This window comes from Macaca thibetana, chromosome 12 (assembly GCF_024542745.1).
Source record: "Macaca thibetana thibetana isolate TM-01 chromosome 12, ASM2454274v1, whole genome shotgun sequence".
NCBI lineage: Eukaryota > Metazoa > Chordata > Mammalia > Primates > Cercopithecidae > Macaca > Macaca thibetana.
In genome coordinates this window covers 70,422,600-70,439,427 of record NC_065589.1, presented here as the reverse complement: position 1 = coordinate 70,439,427, position 16,828 = coordinate 70,422,600, and the positions used below count along the sequence as shown (strand labels likewise).

At 41.1% G+C, this 16,828-nt stretch overlaps 2 protein-coding genes across 4 annotated transcripts in view; both read left to right on the top strand.

Annotated features, from left to right (window-relative positions):
* ITGA6 (integrin subunit alpha 6) overlaps positions 1 to 16,828 on the top strand; it is a 79,457-nt gene that overhangs the window by 49,375 nt on the left and 13,254 nt on the right. For all 3 annotated transcript variants that reach the window (XM_050751321.1, XM_050751323.1, XM_050751322.1), the window contains 14 exons: positions 3,216 to 3,314; positions 3,564 to 3,625; positions 8,304 to 8,464; positions 8,640 to 8,783; positions 10,532 to 10,647; positions 10,774 to 10,963; positions 11,055 to 11,138; positions 11,234 to 11,313; positions 11,467 to 11,544; positions 11,632 to 11,734; positions 12,978 to 13,151; positions 14,818 to 14,916; positions 15,015 to 15,125; positions 15,223 to 15,321. In XM_050751321.1, coding sequence (XP_050607278.1) covers positions 3,216 to 3,314; positions 3,564 to 3,625; positions 8,304 to 8,464; positions 8,640 to 8,783; positions 10,532 to 10,647; positions 10,774 to 10,963; positions 11,055 to 11,138; positions 11,234 to 11,313; positions 11,467 to 11,544; positions 11,632 to 11,734; positions 12,978 to 13,151; positions 14,818 to 14,916; positions 15,015 to 15,125; positions 15,223 to 15,321 — 1,600 coding nt within the window. The remainder of the gene's footprint in view (positions 1 to 3,215; positions 3,315 to 3,563; positions 3,626 to 8,303; positions 8,465 to 8,639; positions 8,784 to 10,531; positions 10,648 to 10,773; positions 10,964 to 11,054; positions 11,139 to 11,233; positions 11,314 to 11,466; positions 11,545 to 11,631; positions 11,735 to 12,977; positions 13,152 to 14,817; positions 14,917 to 15,014; positions 15,126 to 15,222; positions 15,322 to 16,828) is intronic.
* Positions 15,961 to 16,828, top strand: part of MAP3K20 (mitogen-activated protein kinase kinase kinase 20) — a 763,073-nt gene continuing 762,205 nt past the window's right edge. The window contains exon 1 of the mRNA XM_050751330.1: positions 15,961 to 15,964. The gene's annotated coding sequence lies outside the window, so the exon portion shown is untranslated. The remainder of the gene's footprint in view (positions 15,965 to 16,828) is intronic.

Genomic DNA, 16,828 nt, shown 5'->3' with positions numbered 1-16,828 from the left:
TACAGAAGGAAATCCCCTATAAGTCACCGTACATTATTAAACTCCAAGATCTTGATTTCTATTTTTATTTTCTGTGATTGTACCATGTATATTTAACAAAATTAAGATCATAATTGTGCATAATTTTGTAACCTGCTTTTGTCTCTTTAGGATACATAGTGGACTTTTTCTATGTCACTGAGTACTTTTCCAAAAATGAAGTTAACAATTGTCTATGAGGCATCTTCTGACTGGTTCAGAGCTTATTTAACCAACTGCTGGGCTCTCACTGGATGGTTACGTTGCTTCACAATATTTTTTTTGCCCCCATGATATAAAAAGCTGTGGAAAACATTCTTTCTTTTGTTTATATCCTTGATTATTTCCTTATTATAAATTCCTGGATGTGAAATTGATATATGTGCTTCAAGACTTTTGATTCGGTTTCACCAAGATGACCTCCTGAAAGGGTGTGACATTTCCCATCAGTGGTGTTTGAGTCTCCCTTTAACCAGCGCTTTCATCACTGCTGGAAATCACCATTAAAAATTGGAGGGGTTTTTTTTGTTTGTTTTTTAATTTTCAAAAAGTAGCAGGTTCTTCTTCTTATTTTTTTTTAAGTTAATAGACCGGGCACGGTGGCTCATGCCTGTATTCCCAGCACTTTGGGAGGCTGAGGCAGGCGGATCCACAAGGTCAGGAGATCGAGACCATCCTGGCTAACACGGTGAAATCCTGTCTCTACTAAAAATACAAAAAATTGGGCACGGTGGTGGGCACCTGTAGTCCCAGCTACTCGGGAGGCTGAGGCAGGAGAATGGTGTGAACCTGGGAGGCGGAGCTTGCAGTGAGCCGAGATCGCACCAAAGCACTCCAACCTAGATAACAGAGCGAGACTCCGTCTCAACAACAACAAAAAAAGTTAATAATATAGAATTATAGAAAGTACAGTACATTATTCCCATCTTCCACAAAACTTTTGAGCATCTCTCTACTTTTAGGGTATCATCAAAAGGCTACACTGTAACTTCTGCTGTCTAATCTGGTTTTTATTTAATCTTGGGATATCTCTTCCTTGTCAATACAAAAGATGACCTAACTTTAGTCAGTTAAATGTTTGCCTCTATGTGTAATTGATATTTTAATATCCTTACTTTCGTGTCCTCATAAGTAGGTTGACTGTCAACCCTGTACACTTGTTCCCTCTTTACTTGCAGATAGTATGAAAGTAAAATTCAACAACCCTTTGATAAGAATAGCATTAACCTCCCCTTATTTTACAAATGAGGAAACTGAGGCCCAGGACTTGCTTGAGCTTTTAAGTCTGGAGCCTGAGAGACAGAATGTAGCACCTAAATCTTCCCGACTTGAATCCTGGGCATTTTTTTCTACTAAATCGTACTAACACTTTAGGGTAGTGTAAATAAACACCAATTTTAAACATGAGGCAGCCAAGCCAATAAGACTTATTTTCTATGTTAAAAGACATAGTTTTCATAATTCATGTATACTGTGCCCTCAAAATTGTGTGTTGTATGTTTAAAAAACAGAAATTAAAATATGTCCTAGGCAGAAATGTCTGTTAAAATATTTTCTTTTGAAATTTATGCCACCCTAAAGCATTAATACTATGACATGTAAAATACTATATCTGTGGCAACTGATTTTAAAATACTTGTGAATTTTTGCCTTTTAAATATGCTCTCAAACCGTAAGAATGTATCTAGTTAGTATCTTAGCACCTAGCAGCTGTCTAAATGTAAAATAAAAACAGAGTGATAAACAATAAAGGAAAATAGAAAAACAGGTAATGTGGGCAGTATTTGACCCTTTATTTCCCCCACCTTCACCATGAATGGACTTGTACTCTCTCTAGCCTACCAACAGATTGATTCCAGAAGTTTGAGCTAGTTGTTTGGGATTTGGAATGCATTTTCTCATAGAAACACTGTTCTCCAGAATGGCTGGGTTTACCACAAGCCCACCAGAGTCAGCCTAACTGAATCCACGTGGTAATGAAACCCCAGGCCCATTCTGAGTTCTGGTGGCGAGCAATGGAGGTGGGCCTCCCCACCCACTAATACCTCTCAACCCACTGCATACTTGCATTTCTTGTGCCTGTGGCAGCAGTTGGGCCATAGACCCCTGGAGACCCCTGTGGCTGCTGGGAGCAGGGCAGCCAAAACATACGAAAAGGTGTTTTCAGACGGTGAACCGTAGTAGGGCGTGGAATTGGATCCCAGCTTCTCAAGTGTTTGCGGGGCTGCAGTAGGCAGCACAGAGGTGGGAAGAGGTTTAAAAGTTCAAGTTTTTGCTTGCAGAGATATCACGTAGGTAGAAAAGTTGTCAATCCTGGCAATAGGAAGGCAAAGACTGAAGGTTGTGGGTGGGAGACTCCGAGGGAGGCTGAAGAGAAGGGCGAGTGTTTGTACGATGGAGACGCCCAAGTTCAGGACTGCCTGTATTAATTCACGTTTTGTAGACACGCTGATCATGAGCATCTCAGGTATTAGGTGTATATTGGTGTAATTCTTCCAGAGGGTATGTTGGCAAGACTACTCGTAATTAAAAATGCACATATTCTTTGACTCTGAAATTCTGCTGCTGGGAATTTGTCCCACAGATAAACTCAAGTGTGTGCATAGATGATGATTGTGAAAGCAGAAAGCTCAACAACATGAATGTCTACCAATTAGGTACTGGTTAAATAATGTTACACTGATACGGTGTAACACCATCAGGTGTGAAAAACAATGAACTAGATCTATGTGTATATATAGGACAAGACCTCTGAAATGAATGAGAAAAAGCCACATACAGAACAATGGCAATTAAGTTCCCATTTAGTTGAGATTATACATATATTTTAGTATTTAATTTTAGATAATTTGAACAGAAACAGACTGACATGTGTCTGGAAGAACATACAAGGCTACTTGGGTGTTTGGGTAGGAATGGAGACAAAGTATTTAAAACTCTGAAACTCCTACATGTTGCACATGTACTCATAAGTGTGTATGTTTTTAAACAAATATTGTATAATGAGGCTGTGCATTATATATATTTATATCTATTAACAGTTATTTTCTTCAGCAATGGGGGAAAACGTCACGTGTATTTTTTTCCTGTGTCTTTAAGCTGTGCTGGGCAGCTAAGGATGCCATCTAGTATGTGAATTAGTCTCACATTCAAGGTAACAAGAGGCTGAGCTTGTTTTTCACTCCTTTGGTCTTCAGATCCCGGCCTGTGATTAATATTCAGAAAACCATCACAGTAACTCCTAATAGAATTGACCTCCGCCAGAAAACAGCGTGTGGGGCGCCTAGCGGGATATGGTGAGCGTCTCTGTCTTGGTGGGATCCCCCTCAGTTTCCCACCTCCACTTCATGATGACTCTGTTGTCCTGAGGAGCCCCAGGGAAGATGTCGGGAGAGCTGGGCAAAGGGAAGAGGGTCTGTCAAGTGTTTCTATAACATGTTGATCATCAGTGGGCAATGGGGGGGATTGGAGAGCTAGGGAACATGTTGGGTTTTTTCCACTGCAATAATGGATCTTTTAAGAAATATGTGTTTGATTTTATTCAGCCTCCAGGTTAAAGCCTGTTTTGAATATACTGCTAAACCCGCTGGTTATAATCCTTCAATATGTAAGTACCTAGTACCTTTCAAATATGTGTATTTTCTGTCTGCCAGGTTGAAAGTTCTGCATAAATCACAGAAAAATAAAACTGTAGTGGCCAACATGGGTCTGTCAATTCTTGTGTAAAGAATTAAGTGTATATTTTGTCTCCCTTGTAATCAGGAGGGCACAGCACAGTGAGGGAGGAAAAAACTCCACTTGGTCGCCGCTTGAGTTTTCCAGAGCAGATGGTTTAGGACAGAATGGCTTGGAAAAGTACTTATTTGCCACCACAACCGTTTCCTCCGTTTCTGTCTTTGAAAAGCAGTGTGGAAAATTGATTTTGTGGTTGTGAGGTGGTGGGTGGTGGCTGGTGGTTGTGAAAGGGCAACGGCATGAGCCAGAGCACGGCACAGGCTCGCTGCCAGGCTGCCTTCTGTTCCCCACGCCTCTCCCTCCCAGAACACCCGCCCTGTGTCCCAAGAGCAGGCCCCTGGGGAATTTGCAGGCCAGCCCTGAGAGGTCAGAGGCCTGGTCTCAGCTTTGATGCTGACTGGCCCTACAGCACAGGGCAAGTCCCTTAACATTTGAGTTTGTTTTCTCATCCGTTCAAAACAATACCTAATAGTCATTAGGGCATACAGTTGTGCTGGAGATGAACTGAGAAGACATGAAAAGCAGTTTGTCATTTATTAGATACTGTTCTGCTTCCTTTCTTTGTAATTCAAAATAAGATTTTTAAAATTAATTTTTGTGGGTACATAGTAGGTGTATATATTTATGGGGCAAGACAGGATTTTTGACAAGAATTTTGACACCGTTAATGATGCTCTTTAACAATAGTGGCCGTAGTAAGCTCGCCTCTGGCATGTTTTAATAGCAGCCACATTTCTTCAGCTGTGAGTCACCTGGCCCCTGGCTCCAGAGTCAAGGCCAGGGGCATAGGAATTCCAAGAAAATCTTTTCTCCAAAGAGGAAAGTGAAAAGTACGAGGAAATTCTCATCCCAGGTCTGGCCATGCTCCTGGCAGTTTGGGATACTGGTGTACTGTATCTGCCACCAAGGGACACTTTGTGAAGACCAAGGTCATTCTGTCCTTTGATATGGTTGTTAGCCTTTACGATACTAAGAGGTAATGAGTCCTCTGAAGTGTTCTTTCTGTTATCTAAAGTAGTACTGTTTTCTTTCTTTAAAAAGGTGTCCCTTATAATATTCTAGAATGTAATGTAATTCAAATAACCTTAAAGTTGTTGCTTGAAACAGGAAAAAAATAGCCACGTAAGGACTAGGGTTTGTGATGGTGAATCCTCTCACATGTCACAGCTCTGTTCTTAGCTGTACTCTAATTCTTCTTTAATTTTATATGAAGTTTTATGTAACACTAATGAATGTATCTACTAAGGCAACAGAATGAAGATACTGACCTCTGATAAAGTTCAATGAATTAAGAAAAGGGACAGTTTAAATAAATGTACTATCTTTAATTTTTTTTTAAGTCCCCGTTCACCCGATTCTTACTGTCATAAGCTCACTTAGCCTTCATCTTTCCAGATTTCCAGCTGTCTGCAGGTGGTTTCTCCGTCTCCCCATCTGTGGGGTCGTCTCCTGCTGTGTGGTCTCTCCACGGGACCTGCAGACCTTGCACGAAGCATTCTTAGAGTGGACGGATTATGACTTCGTGCACAGGGGGAGCTGTGGCCTTTTTGCTTTGCTTTTTGACACAGCCGGCATTTTGTCGAGTGTAGAAAGCAATTCTTTGTGTGACTTTTAATGACGAGAAAATGCGTTCCGTGACTCTTCAGGATCTATCATCCTTTCAGTATCATTTGTGTTATTTTTACCCAAATGCCATACCTTAATACTACCCCACTTGGATAACAAGCCCTTTGCCAGTGTTTGAAATGATTAGAGAGACCAGAAGAAAACAGTGATTCTTTGACTAGGCAGCCAGAGAAAAAGGGGAAACATTTTTATTCTATTCTGATGGCCATTTTTTCAAACCACTCTCAGTTTGACTGTAGATGTGAAATCTCATTAGAGCACTCCTTGTCTTCCCCCAAATTAATCACCTATATAAAATACAGACTTTCTTCTAGCTGTAGCGCAGCACTTGATGCCATGTGTATTACTTTTACGTTATGTAGCTACTCCATTAACCAAATGTTTATGAATGGCCTATTATGGGTGAAACTTTCCTTTGAAGACATTCAAAGAACATTTGCTTTCATTGCTTTTACGTCCACAGTAAATTCTAAATGAACTAAGACAGAACTTCTACAAAGCTACATAAGTTAATACATTTAAAATCTCCTCCCAGTATCCAAGAATGTGAGCTTATTGTTTGACCGGGCTGCTTTAACTCAGCAGTCCTCAGATGTGGTGTTCCATACATATAGATATCTATAATTGAGCCGTAATGAGTGTTCTACTTGGCTTGCCCCTCAAGGGGTCAGCAAAGGTGGCCTGCAAAGATTTTAAGATGATGTGGACTGTCTGGAGGGTTAGGGAAGGTTAGAGTAAATTTGGCAGATAAGCGGTTTTCCTGCACCCACACCTCCCATACTTTTGCTGTGAGGGGCACTCAGCGTGTGAGCCTTTATCTGGTTCATTGTGAAGCTAGCAGGTCACTTACAAATGGATGATGTCAAGGCTGCAGAGGGCCTAAAATGGGGGAGCATTCCATTTGGCAGCTGTGACATTTAAGAATTCTCCAGATGGACACAAAAATTACTATTGAAACTGTGTTTCTGAATTTTGGTCTGAATTGCTCACATTCAGCATAAGAATGTCACATCGTGTGTGTGTGCATGAGTGTGCAAGTGGGGAACCCGTTACTTCCACTTCTGTTCATCTGTTCTGTAAATCATATGTCTATCAGGTGTTGTGCTAGTTGCTGGGGACTGTGGTGGGGAATAAGACTGATGGGATCCTTGTCCTTGTCCTCGGCTTTGCCCCACTGTGGGAGAGAATCAGAAAATCACAGCGTAGTGGGTCTAGGTGTAGAGACTGGAGAGATGGAATACTCCAGGATCGCGAGGAGAGGCCAGGACAGGCTTCCTGGAGGAGATGAGGTCCAAGCTGAGATTTGAAGGGGAAGGGGGAGGGCTTAGCCAAGCAGGCCAGCCCTGCTGGGAGGTGGAAGGGGAAAGAAGGGAAAGACAGCTGGCTGAGGGAAGGAGTGACTCCTGCAGTGGCCAAGAGGCAAGTGAGACCTGGGCATCTAAGACCCTGTGGAAAGCAGTCACCTTTTGTGTTTGTGATAGAGACTTAGAAGCTGGTGCTGCCTCTGTCCCTCTCAGTATGACCCAAGCCTCCCCAGAAAAGGTCTCTTCCAACTCTAAAGTGAATATTAGAATGTGAGTTATTAATTTTCTGTGTTTTCTATAGCAGATTTTTGTCCTGGAGGTTGCCTTCTCCAGCCCTCCACACACTTTGGTTTGCTTTCCCTTTTGATGGTTAGTGAGTGCTTAATGAATGTAAGTAATTTAAGTATTGGCCCATGAAAAACACAGTTAGCAGCCACATCTAATGAACCAACAAAGAATGTGTTCTGAAGTCAAAAAATGAGATTCTGATCGTCCACGTCCTGGCTTCCCTACAGGTTCCATTAGTGTAGGTTATCAAGAACAGGCTGTGCCTTCTAGCCCAGTGCAGGGTAGGCAGTTTAGTTGTAGGAGCTATATTATGCTGACAGGCCCTCTATCCACTCAAAAATATATAATTTACCTCTTAATTCTTTTTTATCTTTATTATTATTATTATTATTTTGAGAAAGTTTCACTCTTGTTGCCCAGACCGGAGTGCAATGGCATGAATTTGGCTCACTGTAACCTCTGCCTCCTGGGTTCAAGCAATTCTCCTTCCTCAGCCTCCCGAGTAGCTGGATTACAGGCATGTGCCAACACGCCCAGCTAATTTTTGTATTTTTAGTAGAGACAGGGTTTCACCATGTTGTTGGTCAGGCTGGTCTCAAACTTCTGATCTCGGGTGATCCACCCACCTTGGCCTCCCAAAGTGCTGGGATGACAGGTATAATTCACTGCGCCCGGCCTCTTTTATTTTATAAGGTAAAGGTCTCATCCTACTGTTGAAAGACTTCTCCGTCTCTAAAATATATTATTCCTCTTTTTAGACAACTATCCTTTATCAGTGGTTCTTAAAACTTCAATATGTATAACAATCATCTGATGATTAATAACACAGATTCTGGTTCTGTAGGTGTAACTGGGCTTGAGGTTCTGCATCCTCACAGGCCCTCAGGAGATGCTGCTGTTCTAGAGAGACCTTTTCCAAATAGTAAAGGCACGAGGCCACTTGAATAAGCAGTGACTGTTAAAAGGGAGAAAATCAGTTTAGGTCCTCGGGGAGTGTTGGGTTCTTCTACTTATCGTTAGTATTCTGTGGGTTCATGAGCTTCAGCCAGAAACTGATTCTTAATAACTGCTGAAAGGTTTTAACTTATTCTTGAGCTCCCCCAGGTGGCACAATGAAAATTTAACTTTGAAACATTGTTAACAGCAAAAGGAAGGAAAAGACAGCTTGATTTGAACCATCACAGTTGTGTGAATGCATATTACCAGGAAATTTGAAGAGAAACAATGGCAATGTTTTCTATAAGAAATTAAAATCTTAAAAGGAGTTCAATATGCTTGTGGCTGGATTGTGCATGAATGCACTTACATTAATATGATTTTAATTTTATCTAGCAATTGTGGGCACACTCGAAGCTGAAAAAGAAAGAAGAAAATCTGGGCTATCCTCAAGAGTTCAGTTTCGAAACCAAGGTTCTGAGCCCAAATATACTCAAGAACTAACTCTGAAAAGGCAGAAACAGAAAGTGTGCATGGAGGAAACCCTCTGGCTACAGGTGAGGGCTGTGGACGGTCACATCTGTTTTATGAAGGGGACAGAAAAAGGTTATATGGTGATATACAGATTTCTGAAATTTATTCTAGCAACCTCTTAATCAATACAAAATCATTGTTTTGGAATTCCCCAATAGGATTTATACCCCCACTTAACTGTGACTGCATGCTTTTCAGGATAATATCAGAGATAAACTGCGTCCCATTCCCATAACTGCTTCAGTGGAGATCCAAGAACCAAGCTCTCGTAGGCGAGTTAATTCACTTCCAGAAGTTCTTCCAATTCTGAATTCAGATGAACCCAAGACAGCTCATACTGATGTAAGTCTCTCTGACTCTCATTTTGCCAAAGTTTTTGCCATTTATGGTGCTAAATCAAATGTCTTTGAAGGGAATAGAACTAGTGATTTGCTTTAAAGGCCGTTCTTTTGTGTTAATATGTTTTTAATGTATGCAAAGTTAGAGAAGACTTGTTTCCCAAATTAGCAATAGACACATAAAACATGAAATATGATTTGGGGCCAGAATGTATTTTCCTTCTTCATTTTTGGCCATTATAACTTATTGAGACTATAAATGGTAGAGCTTACATTCTCACACTGTTTCTCCGTTAGCTGTACATAGAAAGAAAAATACATTGTGTTTTACAATTGAGAACACTGAAATATAGAAAGCAAATATATTGCTAGTCAGAACATTTAAATCAAGGAATAGCAAAATTCAGCAAAGCAAAAAAGTATTATTAGCATACAGTAGTCATTTAGTGCCTAATACAGCCTAAGTCATCTTTGGAAGAAAAATGTATATTAGATGGTCTGCTGGATACTTCATATGAGGTGGGGTCTGTTTGCTAGGGGTTTAGGATGGTTAAGATGCAAGGTTAGCCCGGGGAGCTATGACAGCTTGATTTGGCATTATGTTCTTGCTTTCAAAATCTAATTGATGATGGCCAGGTGTGATGGCTCATGCCTGTAATCCCAAAACTTTGGGAGGCCAAGGCGGGCAGGTCACTTGAGGTCAGGAGTTTGAGACCAGCCTGGCCAACATGGTGAAACACCATCTCTACTAAAAACACAAAAGTTAGCGGGTATGATGGCGCATGCCTGTAATCACAGCTACTCAGAAGGCTGAGGCAGGAGAATCACTTAAACCCGGGAGGTGGAGGTTGCAGTGAGCTGAGATGTCTCCACTGCACTCCAGGCTGGGCAAAAAGAGTGAGACTCCATCTCAAAAAAAAAAAAATGTAATTGATGATGAGCGTCTGTCCACTCTGGGGCTCCTGGTACTGGTGCCTTACTGAGGCAGGTTTGCAGAAGTGAGTCCTCACTGTCTCAGGCTCAGGAGCTGATGCTTACATCTGCACATTGTCAGTCATTTTTGTCACCAAATATAGTTCCTTATATTTCTGTATATCTTTATGTACTTTTGTTATTATCATGTTAATATTTCTTGTGTACATTCCCAGCTCCATAGCTAGAGATGATTTTCCTATTTATCAGTATGATTATCAAGCACCCATTAGCATGGTACTAGCATGCCGTTTGCCTACCTGACCTTAAGCTCTGTTTCCTCATCTCTACAATGGGAATCATAATAATAGTATCTTTCTAGAGGCCTGTTGTGAGGATTAAATGAGTTAAGATATGTAAATTGAGTATTATAATCGTTGGCATGATCATTATTATTGATACTTCTTACAATAGCCCTATAAAGTTAGAATGGTGGTATCTGCACGTGACCTATGATGAAACTTGGACTCTGAAAGGTTAAGTGACTTGCTAGCTAAGTAAGGGGTAGAGCTGGGTTTCAAACCCAAATCTTTGTGGCTGCTGGGTCACACTCTTCTATATCACACTGCCACCATGCCCTGGTCAAAGTGTTCTTCAAACACAATTTTACTGAAGGACAGAATGGGGATTTGATGTGTGACAGAGTACATTTAAAGCTTGAATTCTGCAATGGTAATTGTCACACAGGGAAATGAACTGTGTGGAATAGCCAGTCACCTACATCGATGCCTTCCTAAGTCCTGAATGGTGTAAATTGACAATAGTTTCGTTTTCCTACAGGTGCACTTCTTAAAAGAGGGATGTGGAGACGACAATGTATGTAACAGCAACCTTAAACTAGAATACAAATTTTGCACCCGAGAAGGAAATCAAGACAAATTTTCTTATTTACCAATGTAAGAATCGCTCTGTAGCACTAGCAAAAATGATTCTGGCTTCACGATAGCTTTGTGTTAAGAAAGTTTACTGGAAACGTATTGAGGACTTTGCCTTTTTGTTCTTTTTTTTTTTTTTTTTAATAGTCAAAAAGGTGTACCAGAACTAGTTCTAAAAGATCAGAAGGATATTGCTTTAGAAATAACAGTGACAAACAGCCCTTCCAACCCAAGGAATCCCACAAAAGATGGCGATGACGCCCATGAGGCTAAACTGATTGCAACGTTTCCAGACACTTTGACATATTCTGCATATAGAGAACTGAGGGCTTTCCCTGTAAGTATTGTTAGAGACCAGCTGCGAGGGAAAAAGCCAACACTGTGCGGCAAATGGCTGGATTGTGACCTAGTGCGTGTTTCTTTTACAGGAGAAACAGTTGAGTTGTGTTGCCAACCAGAATGGCTCGCAAGCTGACTGTGAGCTTGGAAATCCTTTTAAAAGAAATTCAAGTGTAGGTGATGCCTTCATATACTATATTTTACTGTTTTAAATACCATTGCAGTGTCAGTACGCATGGCTTGTGTTAACAGCTATTTGTTTTTATAGGTTACTTTTTATTTGGTTTTAAGTACAACTGAAGTCACCTTTGACACCCCAGATCTGGATATTAATCTGAAGTTAGAAACGTAAGAGTTACATCAACCTCTCCATTCAGAATTATTTCATGAAAACATGGGCAGTCAATGAATTGGCCCTGATCTACCTCATAAAAGAAGTCTAATTGTAGTGAGAAAACTGACTGGTAAAATACAACCCTATTGTTTCCTTTTCATTTTCAGAACAAGCAATCAAGATAATTTGGCTCCAATTACAGCTAAAGCAAAAGTGGTTATTGAACTGCTTTTATCGGTCTCGGGGTAAGTGTTTGTGTTTAGCATAACAAATCAATGTTTGAAAGAACCATTTACAATCCTCACTAAAACTAGTGTTTTTTAATTTGACAGAGTTGCTAAACCTTCCCAGGTGTATTTTGGAGGTACAGTTGTTGGCGAGCAAGCTATGAAATCTGAAGATGAAGTGGGAAGTTTAATAGAGTATGAATTCAGGGTAAGTTGGAGCAGTTGGTCTTTTCATTATACCAAAAGCTGATATATACTAGGTATGGTCGTGAGTATGTCATTTTAATAAATCAGTAATATTAATAAGCATTATAAATAAATCATCAGTTAAAAATTAGTTTGCCAGCTTTTAAAGAACATACTGGCTTTTAGTGAAAATTTCATGCTCCAGGATGGAGAACAACTGTCACTGTTCAGAATCCAGTTCAGTTTAGAATGCGCTATGATTTATTCCTTCCTCCTTTATAAGGTCATCTTTCTTATTGCTTGTGTTTGAAAGAATATTAATGTTATGCCTGCCTTTCACAAGCCCAGTTTTGTGGTGAATATAGATTTGGTGTATGCCTGTAGGAAAGGCAGTGACTGGCTCTGAACCATTTCAAAGTAGGCAATCAGTGACTGTTTGTCCTGTTGAATAAACATAAACATATGGTACGGAGTCTGCTCGTAACTCACACATGGGTTTAGGTCTGTGTGGCTGAAATCACATTCCTGAAGGCATAGTGACCATTGTGGTGAAAGCCTCAAATGGCAAGCATGGGCCCACCTCTGACTCCAGCAGAATGAAGAGGCTGAATTCTCCTCTGTGTGTCTCTTAGCATTATAGACACAGCTGGGGCAGGTGGTGGTGGTGGTTATGATCTCTATGCAGGTGCAGTTGGAAAAGAAGTCTTTGGATTCTGGAACAGTCTCCACACTAAGAGGGCTCTTACCACCTGTGTTTGGCTTCTGCTGCAGGACGTCGCTCTGTTCCCAGCTTGGACTCTCAGATTTGTGGCTGTCCTGATGGTTTTGCAGAATCTCCTCTGGGACAGAGGCAGCTTCATTTTTGCAGTGGATGGGGTTTTCCAGAAGCAGGTTGTTGGTACACTGCCTTGGCCCAGGCCTTGTCATTGGCCAAGCCGGGTGGTTACAGGGCAGTTCACAAATCCACACATGATTTTCCCTGGGCATATGTTGAGAACATGGTATATCTGCTGATTCTGTTGCATACAGCAGTTGTTCCTAGAATGAGTTAGCTATCGTTTGTCCTTTGACCTTTTTGTTTTTATTTATAAAAATCTTTAGGTACAAGTCTTTATTTTGAATGCCCTATCTATAGTCCAGTTTTGGAGCCTGTGCTTTAAGGATTATACTAGATATTTTAGCTTCTTTCCCTTGGTAATAGGAGCTGCTACTTAAATTTACATTGAGAAGATTAGACTGAGATAATATGTATTATTTTCTAACAGGTAATTAACTTAGGTAAACCTCTTAAAAACCTCGGCACAGCAACCTTGAACATTCAGTGGCCAAAAGAAATTAGCAATGGCAAATGGTTGCTTTATTTGGTGAAAGTAGAATCCAAAGGATTGGAAAAGATAACTTGTGAGCCACAAAAGGAGATAAACTTCCTGAACCTCAAGGTATGTTGGTAGATTTATCTAATATCTCCATAAATGCAAATTAGAGAAACTCACTTTTTGGGGGAAAATCATTACTGTCCTTAGGAAACTGGCATTCTGGCAGGTGGGTTTTTTCTTTGGTTGTCACAATTTCTCTTTTCTAGTTGAGTAACTGAGGCAGGCTGAGGCATTTTTGCTGGTTAGTGACCATTATAGTACATAAGGCAGAGTCATTCAGTGTTTGGTGAGGCAAATGGCATTTTCTGACGTCTCGTCATGACGCAGTATGTTACATAATAAGGAGAACTGGGGGATGCTCCTGGGTAATAGTAGCCGCTATTACCCAGGGGCCAGCCAGTGTTCACTCCAAGTAGAACCAGATTCATTGGAAGAGATAATGGCATCTTAGCAAGTAACCTTGAAAGCTTTTTATGCTTAGTTTTAAAATAGTAATTATTTACTGTGTACTTATTGTGTCTCAGGAACTATGCTAAGCATTTCGTTTGCATTTTCTCATTTCATTCTCTGGATGGGCCTATGAGGGAGTGTCATTATCCCCACCATTTTATAAATGAGGACATTAAGATTCAGAGAGCAAGTAACTCTCTCAGCCACTCAGGTGTTAAGAAACAGATTCCACATTCAAGCCCTGCTCTGCCTGATGTCAAAGCCTGTACTCTTAACCCCTCTCTATACTGCTCCATGCTTAGATAACTGGCCTGTCATTTCTGTTCCAGTTCGATGAAGGTTTGTGTGTTTATTTCTTTTATTTTAAATTCTAAGGTGACTGGGTATGATCAGTGATCGGAGTTGATGGCTTAGCATGATCTTCTACTCATTAATGTTAAAAAATCAAGATAATCCATTATTACTAATCTTTGTGCCGGGCGCAGTGGCTCAAGCCTGTAATCCCAGCACTTTGGGAGGCCGAGACGGGCAGATCACGAGGTCAGGAGATCGAGACCATCCTGGCTAACACGGTGAAACCCCGTCTCTACTGAAAAATACAAAAAACTAGCCGGGTGAGGTGGTGGGCGCCTGTAGTCCCAGCTACTCGGGAGGCTGAGGCAGGAGAATGGCGTGAACCCGAGAGGCGGAGCTTGCAGTGAGCTGAGATCCGGCCACTGCACTCCAGCCTGGGCGGCAGAGCGAGACTCCGTCTCAAAAAAAAAACCAAAAAACTAATCTTTGCTATAAGGAAAATGCAATTTTAAAAGTTCTTGTATGGCTTAGTTTTCATTGCTCTGCTCTGAATGAGCTATATAATGGGTGTTTTTCCTTCTTTCTCTGTTCTTGAGTGTCACTTATTCCTTCAAGATGTGCTGACTACCATGTTTTAGAAACAGAGCTGGAGGCTAGCGATACAGGAATATTTGATCTCTGATCTCAGTATGCCCACAGTTTGGTGGGGATACAGAGAAACAAAGAAAGCATATTTCTTTTTCTCTGAGTTTTTAGGTCAGAGTGGGAATGCATTACTTAGTCCTATGAGTAAATCAATAAACTTGAATTTAGAGTGATAATACTTGCTGGTTTTACACTTATTTCTGTGCCTTTGGCAGGAGAGAGGCAAATATTGTTGAGTGTGTGAATCTGGTACTGTTCAGGAGGGTATGCTCAAGAGGCTTGTATGGTAGCGACAAAGAATTATGTACATTGGAACTACTTTGGATATAATTTTTTTTAGGAGTCTCACAACTCAAGAAAGAAACGGGAAATTACTGAAAAACAGATAGATGATAGCAGAAAATTTTCTTTATTTGCTGAAAGAAAATACCAGACTCTTGTAAGTATTTTTCAAGAGCTGTGAAAATTTGAGAGGATGAGGGGAAGGACTTCTTCACAACAATGTCTTTTGATGACCATTCTTCCTTTTCTCTCTAGAACTGTAGCGTGAATGTGAACTGTGTGAACATCAGATGCCCACTGCGAGGGCTGGACAGCAAGGCGTCTCTTATTTTGCGCTCGAGGTTATGGAACAGCACATTTCTAGAGGTATGACCTTGGCGTGAGGATGTCCCATGGAATTAATTTGCCTCTGCCTAGGACACTTCTCACTTCCCTAATGCATTCACTAACCGTCTCCAAACAGGAATATTCCAAACTGAACTACTTGGACATTCTCGTGCGAGCCTTCATTGATGTGACTGCTGCTGCCGAAAATATCAAGCTGCCAAATGCAGGCACTCAGGTGAGAGGTTCCCCAGCTTCATTCAGGTTCAGAATAGGTCTCTCTTCCTGATACCCCACACTCATGTCCTGAAGTGCTTTGGTGCTCATTTCCCTCGTAGCCCCATTACGGAGAAAATAGTGTCTTGAGGTACTGGCACTACAAGCTGTATTTTAATAGAATCATTGAAAAAAAGAAGTAAATCCTAGGGTCATCCAGTTCAGCAGTGCCCATGGTAGGTTTGAGAACTATTGGCTTAATTGAAAGAAGGGTATACCTCACAGCCCTCTAGAAACCTGTATCTTCTACCATCTCCAATGCTGCAGCCATTGGTGTAATGCCCCAGTGATGGCCCATGCCATGGCCAGCTGTAATTATTAGAAAAGATCTCTTCATAGCTGAATCCTGAGCTGAACCTTGTGAAGCAAGTCCCTGGTTATGCCCCTCAAACAAGTCTAAAATAAGTTCTGTCTCTTGACCATGGAGCAGCCTCTCAAATAATTGAAGGAAATGATCATGCCTCCTTGGATGTTTCTTATTCTTCTCAGAGCTTATGCACCCAGCTCTTGAGTTGTGCGTCACATTGGGCACAGCCCAACCAGCTCCTGGCCTCTCCCTTCCTGGGCAGTGTGACTCCCACGTGGACAGAGCAGCTAAGGTGGGGTCTGCTTGTCCCACTTACCCTGGGGCCTTTACCTCTCAGCATCTCGGCACCACACTTCTGTCAGACCTACCTAGAATTTGGCTTTTCAAACCATTGCTGAGCAGCATGTTTGAATTTCCAGCAGCTGCTATTTTTGTGTTAGTGTTCTACCGAAACTTCCAGGTGTTTTAGTCAGAATTTGTTGTCAAGCTGTGTTTCCAGTATCCTGTCCTTGAGCTATTTGTAAAAATCTAAATGTATGCCTTTTAAGTGTATCCTTACATTTTATGTGATTTGCTTTCAGTCCATTGTTTCAGTTTGCAAAGTAACTTTGCATCTTGCTTCATCATTTGCTTTCTCAACTTTCTATCCCTGAAAGTTTTAAAAACTGAGAAGCATATTCTCTCTCTTCATCCAGGTAATGACAAATATGTTGAACAGGACTAGTTGTAGAACCTTGCAGTGAACCAATAGTGAGGGGTTCCCTGTGGGAGTCTAGAACCCACAGGGACTTGTATAAAGATCTCGAGGCAGAATGACTGCATGTCATGGTGGGAATCGTGAATGGGAATATTTTGCAAAAGAGACTAGAGAAAGAAATACTGTGAATTACTGCTCTTAATCTGCCAGTCTACTTACGGAAATGTTCTGGCTTCAGTCATTTAACTAGCTGAAAATTCAGGGAGCCTCCCTAATCATTCTGTTTTCTGAAATATAGTGGTCCTTATAATTTATTATCCAAACAAGAATACATTTTTGTTATTTATTTTTTTGAGATGGAGTCTTGCTCTCTGTTACCCAGGCTGGAGTGCAGTGGCACAAACACGGCTCACTGCAGACTTGAATGCCTGGGTTCAAGCAATCTTCCTGTCTCACCTCCTGAGT